The sequence below is a fragment of the Rhinoraja longicauda genome, chromosome 42 (assembly GCF_053455715.1).
Source record: "Rhinoraja longicauda isolate Sanriku21f chromosome 42, sRhiLon1.1, whole genome shotgun sequence".
NCBI lineage: Eukaryota > Metazoa > Chordata > Chondrichthyes > Rajiformes > Arhynchobatidae > Rhinoraja > Rhinoraja longicauda.
In genome coordinates, this window is record NC_135994.1 from 5,311,104 (window position 1) to 5,328,207 (window position 17,104).

Genomic DNA, 17,104 nt, shown 5'->3' on the forward strand with positions numbered 1-17,104 from the left:
AGTGGGCGGGGCGCCGGGAGAGTGGGCGGGGCGCCGGTTGGGCATCTAACGTCACCCATTCCTTCTCTCCCGAGATGCTGCCTGACCTGCTGAGTTACTCCAGCATTTTGTGAATAAATCGATTTGTACCAGCATCTGCAGTTATTTTCTTATACTACTGGTTGCTCCACTGCGATTTCTCTTCGAGGTATGTCCACTTTGAAGAAGTTCTCCTCCTCTCTTCGACGAGAGTTCAGTAACATGCTCTCTCGCTGCTCCCCCTCTGTGATTTCTCCCAGATCTCCCTCTGTCTTCCTGTCTCCACCTATATCCTTCCTTTGTCCCACCCCCGACATCAGTCTGAAGAAGGGTCTCGACCCGAAACGTCACCCATTCCTTCTCTCCCGAGATGCTGCCTGACCTGCTGAGTTACTCCAGCATTTTGTGAATAAATCGATTTGTACCAGCATCTGCAGTTATTTTCTTATACTATGGGCAGGGTGCTGGGTGAGTGGGCGGGGCGCTGGTTGAGTGGGCGGGGCGCCGGGTGAGTGGGTGGGGCGCCGGGTGAGTGGGCGGGGTGCTGGGTGAGTGGGTGGGGCGCCGGGTGAGTGGGCGGGGCGCCGGGTGGGTATCTGGGCGGGGTGCTGGGTGAGTGGGCGGGGCGCTGGGTGAGTGGGCGGGGCGCCGGGTGAGTGGGTGGGGCGCCGGGTGAGTGGGTGGGGCGCCGGGTGGGCGACTGGGCGGGGGCGCCGGATGAGTGGGCGTGGCGCCGGGTGGGTGGGCGGGGCGCCGGGTGGGTGGGCGGGGCGCCGGGTGGGTGGGCGGGGCGCCGGGTGGGTGGGCGGGGCGCCGGGTGGGTGGGCGGGGCGCTGGGTGGGCGACTGGGCGGGGCGCTGAGAGAGTGAGTGATCCGGTGAGTGGGCGGAGTGATCGCATCTTGCGCATATCACTCGGTGAGGCGAGGCGCGGCGCCGCGCGAGGGCTGCTTTGCTGTAGGGCCGCTCCGGTCAGTTTCTCCCGCGCTGCAGGTCCCGGGCGATGGCCAGCGGCAGCGATGGCTGCAGCCCACCGACTCTCCGCGGTCTTCCTGCTCCTGAACATCAGCGCCGCGGCAGGTGAGTCCCCCCCACCTCCCTCTCTCCCGGAGTCCACCCTGCTCCAACCCAGCAGGGCGGCCCGGGCTCTCTGTTCAATACGTTTAGGCGACCGGGGGTGAAGAAACAAAAAAGATGTTTATTTACATCGCTGTCTTCGCAACATGGCGCCCGGAGTTGAACACAATGTTGTGGCAAGCACCGCTTGCTTCACGGGCAAATATCTCTCGTGTTCCCAGCCCGAGTAAGAAAAGAAATGTGGTTTGTAACCGAGATTTCAACGCATTTCTTCCAGCCGCGTTATAATTTGTTCGGCTTATCATTTGTTGACTGGTTTCATACTTACTTCGAAACACATATATTTTAAATGATTTCGCTTTCTGTCATTAGTTTGGCCTTCAGATCCCCATCCGCCGTCTGTATCGATTGTTCGTGTTATCCGATTCTTTACACCCCATCTTGCCCTCTCTCCCCCCCCCCCTTTCTCTCCCCCTTTCTCTCTTCTCCCCTTTCTCTCTTCTCCCCCCCCCCTCTCTTCTCCCCCCCCCTCTCTTCTCCCCCCCTCTCTTCTCCCCCCCTCTCTTCTCCCCCCTCTCTTCTCCCCCCCTCTCTTCTCCCCCCCTCTCTTCTCCCCCCCTCTCTTCTCCCCCCCTCTCTTCTCCCCCCCCCCCTCTTCTCCCCCCCTCTCTTCTTCTTCCCCCTCTCTTCTCCTTCTCCCCCCCCTTCTCCTTCTCCCCCCCCTTCTCTCTTTCTCTTTCCCCTGCCCCTGTCTTTGCTGGCTGACTTTGTTTGCAGTGCGAGTCCTGGGTTGACCCGGATACTTTGTGCTCGGAGCGGGGGGTGGGTTTGCTGTGATGTTTCAGGCTGCGAGCCTGTGTGCCGCTGCCTAGCTGTTGGGGCGGGGGATGTGTTGTTGCCGGGGGCTTGGAGGCTGCGGGCCCACACAGGCCCTTGTGTTTGGCGGACGGTGAAGGGGCCCGGCCCGTCTGTGTCTCTGAGTGTGTGTGTGTGTGTGTCTCTCTGAGTGAGTGTGTGTGTCTCGGAGTGTGTGTGTGTCTCTGAGTGAATGTGCGTGTGTCTCTGAGTGAATGTGCGTGTGTCTCTGAGTGAATGTGCGTGTGTCTCTGAGTGTGTGTGTGTGTCTCTGAGTGAATGTGCGTGTGTCTCTGAGTGAATGTGCGTGTGTCTCTGAGTGAATGTGCGTGTGTCTCTGAGTGTGTGCGTGTGTGTCTGAGTGTGTGTCTCTGAATGTGTACGTGTGTCTCTGAGTGTGTCTCTGAGTGAGTGTGTGTGTCTCTCTGAGTGTGTGTGTGTGTGTCTCTGAGTGTGTGTGTGTGTCTCTGAGTGTGTGCGTGTGTGTCTCTGAGTATGTGTGTGTGTCTGAGTGAATGTGCGTGTGTCTGAGTGAATGTGCGTGTGTCTGAGTGTGTGCGTGTGTCTCTGAGTGTGTGCGTGTGTCTCTGAGTGTGTGCGTGTGTCTCTGAGTGTGTGCGTGCGTCTCTGAGTGTGTGCGTGCGTCTCTGAGTGTGTGCGTGCGTCTCTGAGTGTGTGCGTGCGTCTCTGAGTGTGCGTGCGTCTCTGAGTGTGTGCGTGTGTCTCTGAGTGAATGTGTGTGTGTCTCTGAGTGAATGTGCGTGTGTCTCTGAGTGTGTGTGTGTGTCTCTGAGTGAATGTGTGTGTGTCTCTGAGTGTGTGCGTGCGTCTCTGAGTGTGTGCGTGCGTCTCTGAGTGTGTGCGTGCGTCTCTGAGTGTGTGCGTGCGTCTCTGAGTGTGTGCGTGCGTCTCTGAGTGTGTGCGTGCGTCTCTGAGTGTGTGCGTGTGTCTCTGAGTGAATGTGTGTGTGTCTCTGAGTGAATGTGCGTGTGTCTCTGAGTGTGTGTGTGTGTTTCTGAGTGAATGTGTGTGTGTCTCTGAGTGAATGTGCGTGTGTCTCTGAGTGAATGTGCGTGTGTCTCTGAGTGAATGTGCGTGTGTCTCTGAGTGTGTGCGTGTGGCTCTGAGTGCGTGTGGCTCTGAGTGCGTGTGCGTCTGAGTGCGTCTCTGAGTGTGTGTCTCTGAGTGCGTGTGTGTGTCTGAGTGTCTCTGTCTCTGAGTATGTGTGTGTGCGTCTCTGTGTGTGTGTCTCTGAGTGTGTGTGTGTGATGTTTCTGAAGAAGGGTCTCGACCCGAAACGTCACCCATTCCTTCTCTCCAGAGATGCCGCCCGACCCGCTGAGTTACTCCAGCTTGTTGTGCCAATCTTTGGTTTAAACCAGCATCTGCGGTTCCTTCTTGCACGCTTCCAGTGTTTGCAATTGAACTAGTTGGGTAGGAACTCCTCCTGCCCAGTGTTGGGGCATGCGAGGGCGTGTTGTTCGAGTTGTCGCGTTCTGACCACCGTTGTAGCGTCAGTTCACCGCCCCACTCTTGAGATGAACACCCACCTTTGCTTTTGCTGTGCAGTGTCTCTGCAGCTGTAGCCCGCTCCCTGTGTGTGCCCTGGTCATTGTGTGCTGATCCCGTGTACACAGAATGGTTGTAAGTCGAGGCTCCTGTGTTTGTGCTTTCTTTGTGAGGAGTCAATTGATCGGGAAGACTCGTGATTAAATTGAGCCTCGCTGAGTCATAACCCCCTCAGAAACCAGGCTGAATCAAGGGCCAGAGGACACGGGTTTAAGGTGAAAGGTGGGGGGGGGGGTAGAGAGATTTAACAGGAATCTGAGGGGTAACTTTTCCACAAAGGGTGGTGGGTGTATGGAACGAGCTGCCAGAGGAAGTGGTTGAGCAAGCTAGGACTTTATACCTTGGAGCGCAGGAGGATGAGTGGTGATCTTACAGAGGTGTACAAAATCATGAGAGGAATAGATCGGGTAGATGCAGAGAGTCTCTTGCCCAGAGTAGGGGAATCGAGGACCAGAGGACATAGGTTTAAGGTGAGGGGGAAAAGATTAAATGGGAACCTGACGGGTAACTTTTCCACACAGAGGGTGGTGGGTGTCCGGAACGAGCTGCCAGAGGAGGTAGTTGAGGCTGGGACTATCCCAACGTTTAAGAAACAGTTAGGCAGGTGCATGGATGGGACAGGTTTGGAGGGATATGGGCCAAACGCGGGCAGGTGGGACTAGTGTAGATGGGGCATGTTGGCCGTTGTGGGCAAGTTGGGCCGAAGGGCCTGTTTCCACTCTATGACTGAGAAAATGGAAGCATACTGGCTGGGAAGGGGGGGGGGGGGGGTGTGAAGAGAGAGAGAGAGAGAGAGAATACTTGCATTTTTCCAGCACCTTCATCATCCCAAGGTGTGTTAGCGGAGAGCTGTCAAGTATTGCCTAAGTACTGAAGATAGACTCAAAATGCTGGAGTATCTCAGCAGGCCAGGCAGCATCTCTGGAGATGCTGCCCGCTGAGTTACTCCAGCTCTTTGTGTATCTTCGGCTTAAAGTAGCATCTGCAGGTCCTTCCGACACAACCTACAAACCTGCGCGTCTTTGGAGTGTGGGAGGAAACCGGAGCACCTGGAGAAAACCCACGCGGGTCACGGGGAGAACGTGCAAACTCCGTACAGAAAGCGCCCGTGGTCAGGATGGCACGGTGAAGCAGCAACTCTACCGCCCTCTGTTCTTGAGCAGATTAAACCGGGGCGCTGACGGCATTTGGTCTGCGTACTGCTACCCTCTCCTGAAATCCCAGTGCCATCCAAGTGACAAGCTTGCTTGTTGAAAGTGTCCAGATAACCAAGCCCTACAATTAATGACACCAGGAGTCTCTGCCTCTCTGCTCTGTGTGTCGTCTAAAATTTCCCCTCCGCTCTGCAAGGGCAGATTTTTGGCTCTTTTAAACCAGTTGGCCTCTCCTCAAACAAGCGAAACTGGCAAGCAAGTCGGTGAATTTAATTACTGGCGCATAAATGCATTGTTTTAGCAATCAACAAAAGTCTGCTCTTTCTTAATTACTACCTTCCCTTGTAAGATTCCCCCCACTCCCACCCCCCCTCCCCCCCTGCACCTGTATTGTACCTTAGTTTAGTTTAGACACAGCGTGGAAACAGGCCTTTCGGCCCACTAAGTCCGTGCCGACCAGCGGTCCCCACACACACACACACTAGGGGCGATTTACAATTATACAATACAATACAATATATCTTTATTGTCATTGTACGGGGGTACAACGAGATTGGGAATACACCTCCCATACGATGCAATAAATTAAGTAGCTAGTCAGTATTCATTTAAACAACCCAATGAAACAAATTAGAACAGTTTTAAAACAGAATAAAGTGCAAGTAGGTCTGTGCCGGATCACTGTGCGATGTGACCTTCCGGCTCAGCAGGACCGGTTCATGGCAGCTATGGCCCTGGGGATGAAGCTGTTCCTGAGTCTGGAGGTGCGGGCGTAGAAGGCCTTGTATCGTCTGCCCGATGGTAGAAGTTCGAACAGACTGTTGCAGGGGTGTGAAGAGTCTTTGTGGATGCTGGTGGCACCGAAGCCAATTGACCTACAGACCTGCACGTTTTTGGAGCGTGGGAGGAAACCGGAGCACCCGGAGAAAACCCACGCAGGTCACGGGGAGAATGTACAGACAGCGCCCTTCCAAAGAGTCTGAAGAAAGGTCTTGGCCCGAAAGGTCATCAATTCCTTCTATCCAGAGATGCTGCTTGTCCCGCTGAGTTACTCCGGCATTTTGTGTCCCTCGTCCAGCAAGGCTCTGGAAGCAAGGGTGCTGGGAAAATCGGTGGTGGACCTGTATTTGTGAATGCGGCCTAGTATTAGCTGAATCACAACATTTGCAAGCCCAGCGTCTGATGGGCTAGCAACCGGGGTGGCGGGACTGTCGTATGTTGAAAGACTGGAACGACTGGGCTTGTATACACTGGAATTTAGAAGGATAAGAGGGGACCTTATACAAACATACAAGATTATTAAGGGATTGGACACGCTAGAGGCAGGAAACATGTTCCCAATGTTGGGGGAGTCCAGAACCAGGGGCCACAGTTTAAGAATAAGGGGTAGGCCATTTAGAACGGAGGCGAGGAAAAACTTTTTCACCCAGAGAGTTGTGAATCTGTGGAATTCTCTGCCTCAGAAGGCAGTGGAGGCCAATTCTCTGGATGCTTTCAAGAGAGAGTTGGATAAAGCTCTTAATGATAGCGGAGTCAGGGGGTATGGGGAGAGGGCAGGAACGGGGTACTGATTGAGAATGATCAGCCATGATCACGGTGAATGGCGGCACTGGCGTGAAGGGCCGAATGGCCTCCTCCTGCACCTATTGTCTATTCTGTTCAGGGTGATCCTGTGTGTCAGGGTACAAGTCCCCTGAAGGACACTGGAGTCACTTGCCTGCAAGAACGCAGTTTGCAGGCTGCTGTTGGGTGATTGAGCTGCTGATGGCAAGACGGGAAAGCAATCTGATACTGTATTATGGTCGGGCCGGCGATCAGAGTGTAACTGAGCCTCCTTGGTTTTGCGTGATATTCTGATTATCGTCCTTGAGTTTAGTTTTAGTTTAGAGATGCAGCGTGGAAGCAGGCCCTTCGGCCCACCGAGTCTGTGCCGACCAGCGATCCCCGCACGCTAACACTATCCTACACACACTGGGGACAATTTACAAGTTTTACCAAAGCCAATTAACCTGCTTGTAAATTGCCCTGGGTGTGTGCAAGATAGTTCTCCCTGTGACCTGCGTGGGTTTTCTCCAGGTGCTCCTGTCTTTGGAGTGTGAGGGGAAACCGGAACACCCGGAGAAAACCCACAGGGAGAACGTACAAACTGCGTGCAGACAGCAGCCGTAGTCCGGATCGAACCCGGGTCTCTGGCGCTGTGAGGCAGCAACTCTGCCCGCTGCGCCACCGTTAAATGGTGACTTTTGAAATGTGATCATTTCTCTCGAATGATCCCCTGAGCAGGGCCTATTTTTTTTACCCCTCAAGCTGAACATAGCCAACAAGAGGTCTTTGCCGTGTTTTTTTAAAGACGATTGCCGCAGATGTTGCCAGGAGGATCTGACCTATAGTGAGAGGTTGAGCAGGCTGGGTCTCTATTCCATGGAGCGCAGGAGGATGAGGGGGGATCCTTTAGAGGTGTACAAAATCATGAGAGGAATAGATCGGGTAGTGTTGCCCAGAGTAGGGGAATCGAGAACCAGAGGACATGGGTTTAAGATGGGGGAGGGGGGGGGGGGCGATTTAATAGTACTCTGAGGGGTAACTTTTTCACTGAGGGTGGTGGATATTTGGAGCAGGTAGTTACGCTGGTGAAAGTAGTTGAGGCAGGTACTACCACAATGTTTAAGACACATTTTGACAGGCACATGGATAGGACAGGTCAGATACTGTTAAAGTTCGTTTCTTAAAACAGACAACAAGTTGGTCTGTTGGGCGGCACGGTGGCGCAGCGGTAGAGTTGCTGCCTTACAGCGAATGCAGCGCCGGAGACTCGGGTTCGATCCTGACTACGGGCGCCGCCTGTACGGAGTTTGTACGTTCTTCCCGTGACCTGCGTGGGTTTTCTCCGAGATCTTCGGTTTCCTCCCACACTCCAAAGACATGCAGGTATGTAGGTTAATTGGCTGGGCAAATGTAAAAATTGTTCCTAGGGTGTAGGATAGTGTTAGTGTGCGGGCGGCGCGGACCCGATGGGCCGAAGGGCCTGTTTCCGCGCTGTATCTCTTAAAAAAAAAACCCAGCATAAACAGTTAAAGGTAAACCAAGCAAAGCTTTAATTACCGTCAGACGGGAGTGGGGGGGGATCAATGCTAAGGGTGTATGACCATACTCAGCACTCAGTAGTACTGAGTGTTGAGTACTACTCAAAGATACAGCATTTTCTCAGCATTTTTATACAGGACTTGCAGCAAGAATGTTCAACACAACATTTCCTTCAACTTAATAACAGATTGTTTCCTGCCCAATATTCTTATCACTCTCCTGCCATAAAATGTCTCACACAAAGTCATTAGTCAAAGGTACGGATCCTTATTGTACCACAGAAGGTCATGTTTGCACAATTCCACAATCAGTCAGCAATTAACTGCATCCCAGTCTCAGCGGAAACATTGTTCTCGTCATTCCAAGACGTCCTCCCCAGGCAAAGGGGGTGGGGATGTACTACCAGCCTGGTGTACAAGATTTAGGAGTTGTATCCTGCCAGGTGCAATATTGCAAACATCAGCTACTCAGAGCTCGGGCTTTTTATTCATTCTACCAATTTATTATGGTCAAGCATCTCATCATGCAACGTTAATAGTCATTCTTTGATCGGACTATCTTTGATCGGACTAGCTTTATCTTGCGCTAAACGTTATTCACGCCATCTACACTGTGGACGGCTCGATTGTAATCATGCGTTGTTTTTCTGCTGGCTGGTTCGCACACGACAAAAGCTTTTGACAGTACCTCTGAACGCAAACCAATAAACTAAACCCGATATGCGGAAAAGGTTACCCCTCGGGTTACTATTAAATCTCCCCCCCCTCACCTTAAACCTACGTCCTCTGGCTCTCGATTTCCCCCGCTCTGGCCAAGAGACTCATTCACACGATCTATTCCCCTCGTGATTTTGTACACCTCTACACGGGTGCTGCACTGTAAGGAGTTTGTACGTTCTCCCCGTGACCTGCGTGGGTTTTCTCCGAGATCTTCGGTTTCCTCCCACACTCCAAAGACGTACAGGTATGTAGGTTAATTGGCTGAGTAAATGTAAAAATTGTCCCTAGTGGGTGTAGGATAGTGTTAATGTACGGGGATCACTGGGCGGCACGGACTTGGAGGGCCGAAAAGGCCTGTTTCCGGCTGTATATATATGATATGATGATATGATAAGATCACTCCTGCGCTCCAAGGATTAGAGTCCCAGCCTGCTCAGCCTCTCCCTGTCGGCCCTCGAGTCCTGGGAACATCCTCGTAAACCTTCCCTGCACCCTTTCCAACTTGTCAACATCTTTCCTCTCGCATATCGGGTTTAGTTTATTGGTGGCCAAATGTGAACACAATACTCTGTAAATGTGGCTTCACTGCAACATGACCTCCCAACTTCTAGACTCAAATGAGTTGACTTTAGAGATACAGCATGGAAACAGGCCCTTCGGCCCACCGAGGCCGTACTAACCAGTGTAAGAAAATAACTGCAGATGCTGGTACAAATCGAAGGTATTTATTCACAAAATGCTGGAGTAACTCAGCAGGTCAGGCAACATCTCGGGAGAGAAGGAATGGGCGACGTTTTGGGTCGAGACCCTTCTTCAGACATGTCAGGGGGGTTTATTCACAAAATGCTGGAGTAACTCAGCAGGTCAGGCAGCATCTCGGGAGAGAAGGAATGGGCGACGTTTTGGGTCGAGACCCTTCTTCAGACAGATGTCAGGGGGGGCTGGACAAAGGAACGATATAGGTGGAGACAGGAAGTTACAGGGAGAACTGAGAAGGGGGAGGGGAAGAGAGGGACAGAGGAACTATCTAAAGTTGGAGAAGTCAATGTTGCGAGCTGCCCAGGCGAAATATGAAGTGCTGTTCCTCCAATTTCAGGTGGGCCTCACTATGGCACTGGAAGAGGCCCAGAACAGAAAGGTCAGACTGGGAGTGGGAGGGGGAGTTGAAGTGCTCAGCCACCGGGAGATCAGATTGGTTAATGCGGACTGAGCGCAGGTGTTGAGCGAAGCGATCGCCGAGCCTGCATTTGGTTTCGCCGATGTAAATGAGTTGACATCTGGAGCAGCGGATACAGTAGATGAGGTTGGAGGAGGTGCAGGTGAACCTCTGTCTCACCTGGAAAGTCTGTTTGGGTGGTTGGAGGAGGTGCAGTGATCGTTAGCACTATCCTACATACACATGGGGCAATTTACAATTTTTGTTGTTACCAAAGCCAATTAACCTACAAACCTGTAGGAAAAAAACTGCAGATGTTGGTTTAAATCGAAGGTAGACACAAAATGCTGGAGTAACTCAACGGGCCAGGCAGCATCTCTGGTGAAAAGGCCCGGATAGAGTGGATGTGGAGAGGATGTTTCCACTGGTGTCCATCCATGTACCCGTCTAAGCGTTTCTTAAACGTTGCGATAGTCCCTGCCTCAACTACCTCCTCCGGCAGACGAAATGTGCAGAAACAAAGAACTACAGATGCTGGTTCACACCAAAGGTAGACACCGAGTGCTGGAGTAACTCAGCGGGTCAGGCAGCATCTGTGGAGAACATGGATAGGTGACGTTTCACAAAGTGCTGGAGTAACTCAGTGGGTCAGGCAGCATCTCGGGAGAGAAGGAATGGGTGACGTTTCGGGTCGAGACCCTTCAGACCTACAAACCTGTACGTCTTTGGAGGTGAAGGCAAACAACTACGATAGGGGAGAGGAGAGATGGCAAGGATAACAGTGCAAAGGGCGGAGGTAAAAGATGAGTAGAGAGGAGATGGAAATGTCAGTGGAAATTGTTGGGAGCTCCCAGGCGGCTGACATGTACCTTGTTGAAACAGGAGGGGCTGTTTCTCGAGCTTTTTGCTTGTCTCATCATCGCTCCCTGGCTGAAACACTCGGTGCAGAAGCTGCCTGGCTGGGAGTCATCTTGACTTTAAAAATAAAAGTGCCGTGGACAGTGCAGCAGTAATGCATCCTTTGCATGCGACGCGCTGCATCCCACCACTCTCCCCTGCCAATATCCTCCCCCCCCCCCCCCATCTAGGACCAGAGGCCACAGCCTCACAACAGGGTGGCGCAGCGGCAGAGTTGCCACCTCGCAGCGCCAGGGACCCGGGTTCCTTCCCGACCGCGGAATTTGTCCCCGTGACCTGCCTGGGTTTTCTCCGAAATCTTCGGTTTCCTCCCGTCCTCCAAAGACCTGCAGGTTTGTAAGTTAATTGGCTTGGTAGAAATGTAAAAATCGTCCCCAGTGTGTGTGTGTGTGTGTGTGTGTGTGTGTGTGATAGAGTTAACGTGCGGGGATCGCTGGTCGGCGCGGACTCGGTGGGCCGAAGGGCCTGTTTCCGCGCTGTTTCTCCAAAACTAAAAGGATGTACCTTTTAGAAAAGGCAGCACTGGGCCTATAGTCTTGTTTAGAGACACAGTGCGGAAACGGGCCCTCCGGCGTTGTACGTGTGTGAGTCCGCGCCAACCAGCGATCCCCGCACGCTAGCACTATCCCACGCACTGGGGACAATTCGCAATCTTTACCGGAGCCAATTAACCTACAAATCTGTAGGTCTTTGGAGTGTGGGAGGAAACCAGAGCACCCGGAGAATTCACGGGGAGAAGGTACAAACTCCGTACACACAGCGCCTGTAGTCTCAGGATTGAACTCTGGTGTCGTGAGGCAGCAGCTCGACCGCCGCGCCTATAATTGCTGAAGTTTAAAAGGGCGGAGGGGGAAACCTCAATGAAACTTACTGAATAGTGAAAGTGCTGGGTAGAGTGGGTGTGGAATTCATTGCCACAGTCGGCTGTGGAGGCCAAGTCAATAGATATTTTTAAGGCGGAGATTGACAGATTCTTGACCTTGTACCTCAGTGGGTCAGGCAGCGTCACTGGGGGAAAAAGGAATAGGTGTCGTTTTGGGTCGGACCCTTCTACAGATGTCTACATTTGCCATGCTGTGTGGTTATGTTAAATGCTGTAATGTGTGTGTATGTATGTGTGTGAGTGTGAAAGTGTGTGTGAGTGTATGTATGTGAGTGTGAATGTGTGAGTGTATGTGTGAGTGAGTATGTGAGTGTATGTGTGAGTGTGTGTGTGAGTGTATGTGAGTGTGAGAGTATGTGTGTGAGTGTATGTGAATGTGTGCGAGTGTGAGTGTATGTGTATATATATATGCACATATGTGTGTATATATATGCACGTATGTATAATTATGTATAAGAAGTGTAAGAAAATAACTGCAGATGCTGGTACAAATCGAAGGTATTCACAAAATGCTGGAGTAACTCAGCAGGTCACCCATTCCTTCTCTCCTGAGATGCTGCCTGACCTGCTGAGTTACTCCAGCATTTTGTGTATAATTATGTGTATGTATGTATGTATATATATATATGTATGTATGTGTATATATATATATATCCACCCCCTTTATGCCTCCCCATTCTCTCATCTGAGAGGCCGAGTGGCTCGGAGGGGCAGGTGGGGATGAGGGCAGGTTGATACATGGCTCCTCGTCGCTGAAGTGCTTCTTTATTCTGTCTACATGGCCAGTCTACACTTGGGGTGTTGGACGTTTACTCGGGGTTGGTGTGTGTGTCTGGCATCTGCTTGCACATGAAGAGCGTTGATTGTTCTCTCCGTCGCCTCTTCAGGCTGGTGCCTGGCCGCTGTGGCTTTTGTCAGGCGTTGGGTACCATAAACTGGATTAGGCAAATGCCGGGGCTACCAAAAGCGAGGGGGACAATCGTCGTCCTGTGTTAGATGCGCCGACCGGAGGCCTCGCTCAACGGAGTGTCTTGTGCGTGTTTTCTTTTTGTGTGGGGATTAAAGTTCCCTCCTAATCCTGGATCAGTGTCGAGTGAGCAAAACAAGGTTTGTATCTGCATTGAGCGTCTTGTCTTGGGAATGCAAATTAAGCAGAAAGCTCGACGACCCACCCTTCTCGGGCAAAGAATGTGGGAGTCAAAATGGCCCTTTCCCTCCCACTCCCACTCTGACCCTTCTGTCCTGGGCCTCCTCCATTGCCAGAGTGAGGCCACGCGCAATCTGGCGGAACAGCACCTCGTATTCCGCTTGGGCGGCTGAGTCTGAAGAAGGGTCTCGACCCGAGACGTCACCCATTCCTTCTCTCCAGAGACGCTGCCTGACCCGGCAGAGTTACTCCAACGCTTTGTGTCTACCTTCGGTATGAATAATGGATTCTCCACCCACCCGCACACTTTCTTTCCCGTTCTCTCCCTCCCCTGTGCCCCACCTGGGCTGGTACCTATTTCTCCCCTTCATTCATCTAGCTTCACAATTCGCAAGTCTTCCATCCCTTCGGGTTGGCTTATTGTCACGTGTACCGAGGTACAGTGAAAAGCTTTTGTTGCGTGCTATCCAGTCAGCGGAAAGACAATGCGCGATTACAATCGAGCCGTTTACAGTGTACAGATACATGATAAGGGTATGAGGTTTAGTGCAACGTAAAGCCAGCAAAGTCCGATCAAGGATAGTCCCAGGGTCACCAATGAGGTGGATAGTAGTTCAGCACTTCTATCACACAAAGGCTGGTGGGTGTATGGAACGAGCTGTAGGAGGAGGTAGTTGAGGCAGGGACTATCCCAACATTTAAGAAGCAGTTAGACAGGTACATAGACAGGACAGGTTTGGAGGGATATGGGCCAAGCGTGGGCAGGTGGAACTAGTGTAGATGGGGCAAGTTGAGCCAAAGGGCCTGTTGCGTGGCAAAGCTGAAAAGCTATTACTGCGCTGTTACAGTCAGCTTTTGGGTTGCGTGCTATCCAGTTAGCTGAAAGGCTAGTACTCCGTGCTCCCCTACATCGGCGAGACCAAGCACAGGCTCGGCAATCGTTTCGCTGAGCACCTCCGCTCTGTCCGTCTCAACCAACCTGATCTGCTGGCCGAGCACTTCAACTCCCCCTCCCACTCCCAGTCTGACCTTTCTGGCCTGGGCCTCCTCCACTGTCAGAGTGAGGCCCAGCACAAATTGGAGGAACAGCACCTCATATTTCGCTTGGGCAGCTCACACCCCAGCGGTATGAACATTGACTTCTCCCACTTCAGGTAGTCCCTGCTTCCCCTCTCTACCCACCCCACCCCCCATCCCATTTCTCTCTCAGTCTACATTCTGGGGGAGTCCAGAACCAGGGGCCATAGTTTAAGAATAAGGGGTAGGCCATTTAGAACGGAGATGAGGAAAAACCTTTTTAGTCAGAGAGTTGTGAATCTGTGGAATTCTCTGCCTCAGAGGGCAGTGGAGGCCAATTCTCTGAATACATTCAAGAGAGAGCTAGATAGAGCTCTTGAGGATAGCGGAGTCAGGGGGTATGGGGAGAAGGCAGGAACGGGGTACTGATTGAGAATGATCAGCCACGATCACATTGAATGGCGGTGCTGGCTCGAAGGGCCGAATGGCCTTCTCCTGCACCTATTTTCTATTGTCTATCCTAATTTTGTCCCGCCCCCTCCCCTGACATCAGTCTGAAGAAGGGTCTTGACCAGAAACGTCACCCATTCCTTCTCTCCTGAGATGCTGCCTGACCCGCTGAGTTACTCCAGCAGTTTGTGTCTACCGAGTTGAAAGGCTATACATGATTACAGTCAAGCTGTCCACAGTGTACAGATACAGGATAATGGGAATAACTGTAGCAACATTTTAGTTTAGTTTAGAGATGTAGCGCAGAAAAAGATGGACACAAAAAGCTGGAGTAACTCAGCCGGACAGGCAGCACCTCTGGAGAGAAGGGATGGGTGACGTTTCATGTCGAGACCCTTCTTCAGACCGCAGAAAAAGGCTCTTCAGCACACTGAGTCTGCACCGACCAGCAATATGCACATTAACACTATCCGAGACACAAGGGGACGATTTTATATTTCTCCCAAGCCAATTAACCAATAAACCTGTATGTCTTTGGAGTGTAGGAGGAAACCGAAGATCTCTGAGAAAACCCGCGGGGAGAACGTACAAGCTCCGTACAGACAGCACCCGTAGTCGGGATTGAACCCGGGTCTCTGGCGCTGCAAGGCAGTAGCTCTACCACCGTGCCACCCATTTAAAAGCCATTTGGACAGCTACGTGGATAGGAAAGGTTTAGAGGGATTTATGGGCCAAACGCGGGCAAATGGGTCTGGTCAATGGGGCATGTTGGTTGGCATGGATGAGTTGGGCTGACTGCCCTGAATCTATGCTGTATGACTTGTATTTAAAAAAAAAAATTCCTCTAGCATATCCATTTCAGGATGTCAAAAAGCACTTTGCAGCTTATAAATGACTTCCACAGCCAATTTGCAGATGGCAAGTAACCGATAAAAATCAGATCAATTCTTATTTTTGAGACCAATGCGGAAAAAGCTAACAGTGGGTCAAGTAACCCTTGCATCCCCTCTCCTTCCAGCCCACCCCCATCCGAGTCGTACCAGTTTCAAAGCGTCTTGTAGAGTCTCATTGTCTGTACTCGTTCTCACCTAGCCCACGGCTAACAATGGCCTGTTTTAAAAATCTTTTTTGCATATCTTTCATTTGTTCTATGTCTCTCTCTCTACCACTGTCTATATCTCTTGTTTCCCGTCCCCCTGACTCTGTCTGAAGAGGGGTCTCGACCCGAAACACCACCTATTCCTTTTCTCCAGAGATGCTGCCTGACCCGCTGAGTTACTCCAGCTTTTTGTGTCTGTCTTTGGTTTAAACCAGCATCTGCAGTTCCTTCCGGCGCAGCGGGTAGAGCTGCTGCCTCACGGCGCCAGAGACCCGGGTTTGATCCGGGCTACGGGCGCTGTCTGTACGGAGTTTGTACGTTCTCTGAGTGGGTTTTCTCCGGGCGCTCTGGTTTCCTCCCACACTCCAAAGACGTACCGTCTGTAGGTTAATTGGCTTGCTGTACATATAAATTGTCCTTGGTGTGTGTCGGATAGTGTTAGCGTGCGGGGATCGCTGGTCGGCGCGGACCCGGTGGGCCGAAGGGCCTGTTTCCGCGCTGTCTCTCCAAAACTAAAAGCTAAAAAACATATGGTTGAACACATTTACACGGCACCACTTCCAGCACTATGCTACTCCCAACACCTGACTGTGAGGCGAGATTACTCACCATGGAGCCACAGATGACGTATCCAGTCAATAAATGCACTGCCGCAACACTCCAAGGCGGTCAATATTTGCAATTACTCCGCTCAATCTGTTTAAATGTGCGATTGTGAATTGAAGCAAGACCGGGCTTCTATCATTTTGCCGACAACACGTTTCCAAGATGGAGGGCAGACACGGCAGACCATTTGCTTGCAGCGGCAGGCTTGGTTCGCCGCTGGGAAGAAGGCCGCTTCTTTCCCGGGGGGGGGGGTGTTCGGGGCAGAGCTCGGAAGGCCCGATGACCAGAGAGTTGCTGGCGGCAATGGATGTGAGGAGTGGGGCCCAGTGGTAGAGGGACCGGGGGTTTTACCTCCAGCACCTATTTAAGGTGGGCTGCAGAAGGACCCCGGGACACAGGGAGGCTCGGCTGAGGATAGGAACATCAGCGGAACTAATTTAACGGGGCTAGATTATGGTGACTGTTCAGCAAAATAATTTCATAAGTTATAGAAGCAGAGTTAGGCCTTTCAGCCCTTCAAGTCTACTCTGCCATTCAATCTTGGCTGATCTATCTCTCCCTCCTAACCCCATTCCCCTGCCTTCTCCCCATAACCCTTAACACCTGTGCTAATCAAGAATCTATCTCTGCTGTAAAAATATCCACTGACTTGGCCTCCGCAGCCGCCTGTGGCAATGAATTCCACAGATTTACCACCCTCTGACTAAAACAATTCCTCCTCATCTCCTTTTGAAAGGTACGTCCTTTAATTCTCAGGCTGTGCCCTCTGGTCCGAGACTCTCCCACTAGTGGAAACATCCTCTCCACATCCACTCTATCCAGGCACAATTTCACTTCATGACAATGAAGAACCATTGACCAGCGCCATCTCCCCAGAACAAGGAAATCAAGAAACAGAGGACACAGGTTTAAGGTGAGGGAAGAAAGACTTGATAGGAACCCGAGGGGTGACATTTCCACACAGAGGGTGGTGGATATATGGAGCGAGCGGCCGGAGGAGGTAGTTGAGGCAGGTACTTACAAAAATAAAGTTTAAAAAAAACATTTGGGCATGTATTGATTTTTTTTGTTTTTGTTTAAAGATTGACTTTAATCTTACCTTTTTGTTTTCAAATTGCTGTGTTCTTGCCCTTCCCACTCTGTGTAACTTTCCACAGCCTTTCAAAATCTCTGCGTTCCTCCAATTTTGATGTCTTGAATTTAATCTCGCCACTGCTGGCGGCCATGTCTTCAGTTGCCATGGTCACCGAGCTCTGGAAATCCCCCTGCTCCCCGACCCAGCAGGAACCCCCCCACCCAAGCATCTCTCACTCCTTCAAGGCACTCCTTAAACCTGAACTGTAAGTTATCCGT

The 17,104-nt window shown here is 51.7% G+C and overlaps 1 protein-coding gene across 3 annotated transcripts in view; it reads left to right on the forward strand.

Moving 5' to 3' along the window:
• The first annotated feature begins 932 nt into the window (after positions 1–932).
• Positions 933–17,104, forward strand: part of LOC144612060 (activin receptor type-1B) — a 56,785-nt gene continuing 40,613 nt past the window's right edge. For all 3 annotated transcript variants that reach the window (XM_078431584.1, XM_078431585.1, XM_078431586.1), the window contains exon 1: positions 933–1,097. In XM_078431584.1, coding sequence (XP_078287710.1) covers positions 1,037–1,097 — 61 coding nt within the window. In that variant the 5' untranslated portion in view covers positions 933–1,036. The remainder of the gene's footprint in view (positions 1,098–17,104) is intronic.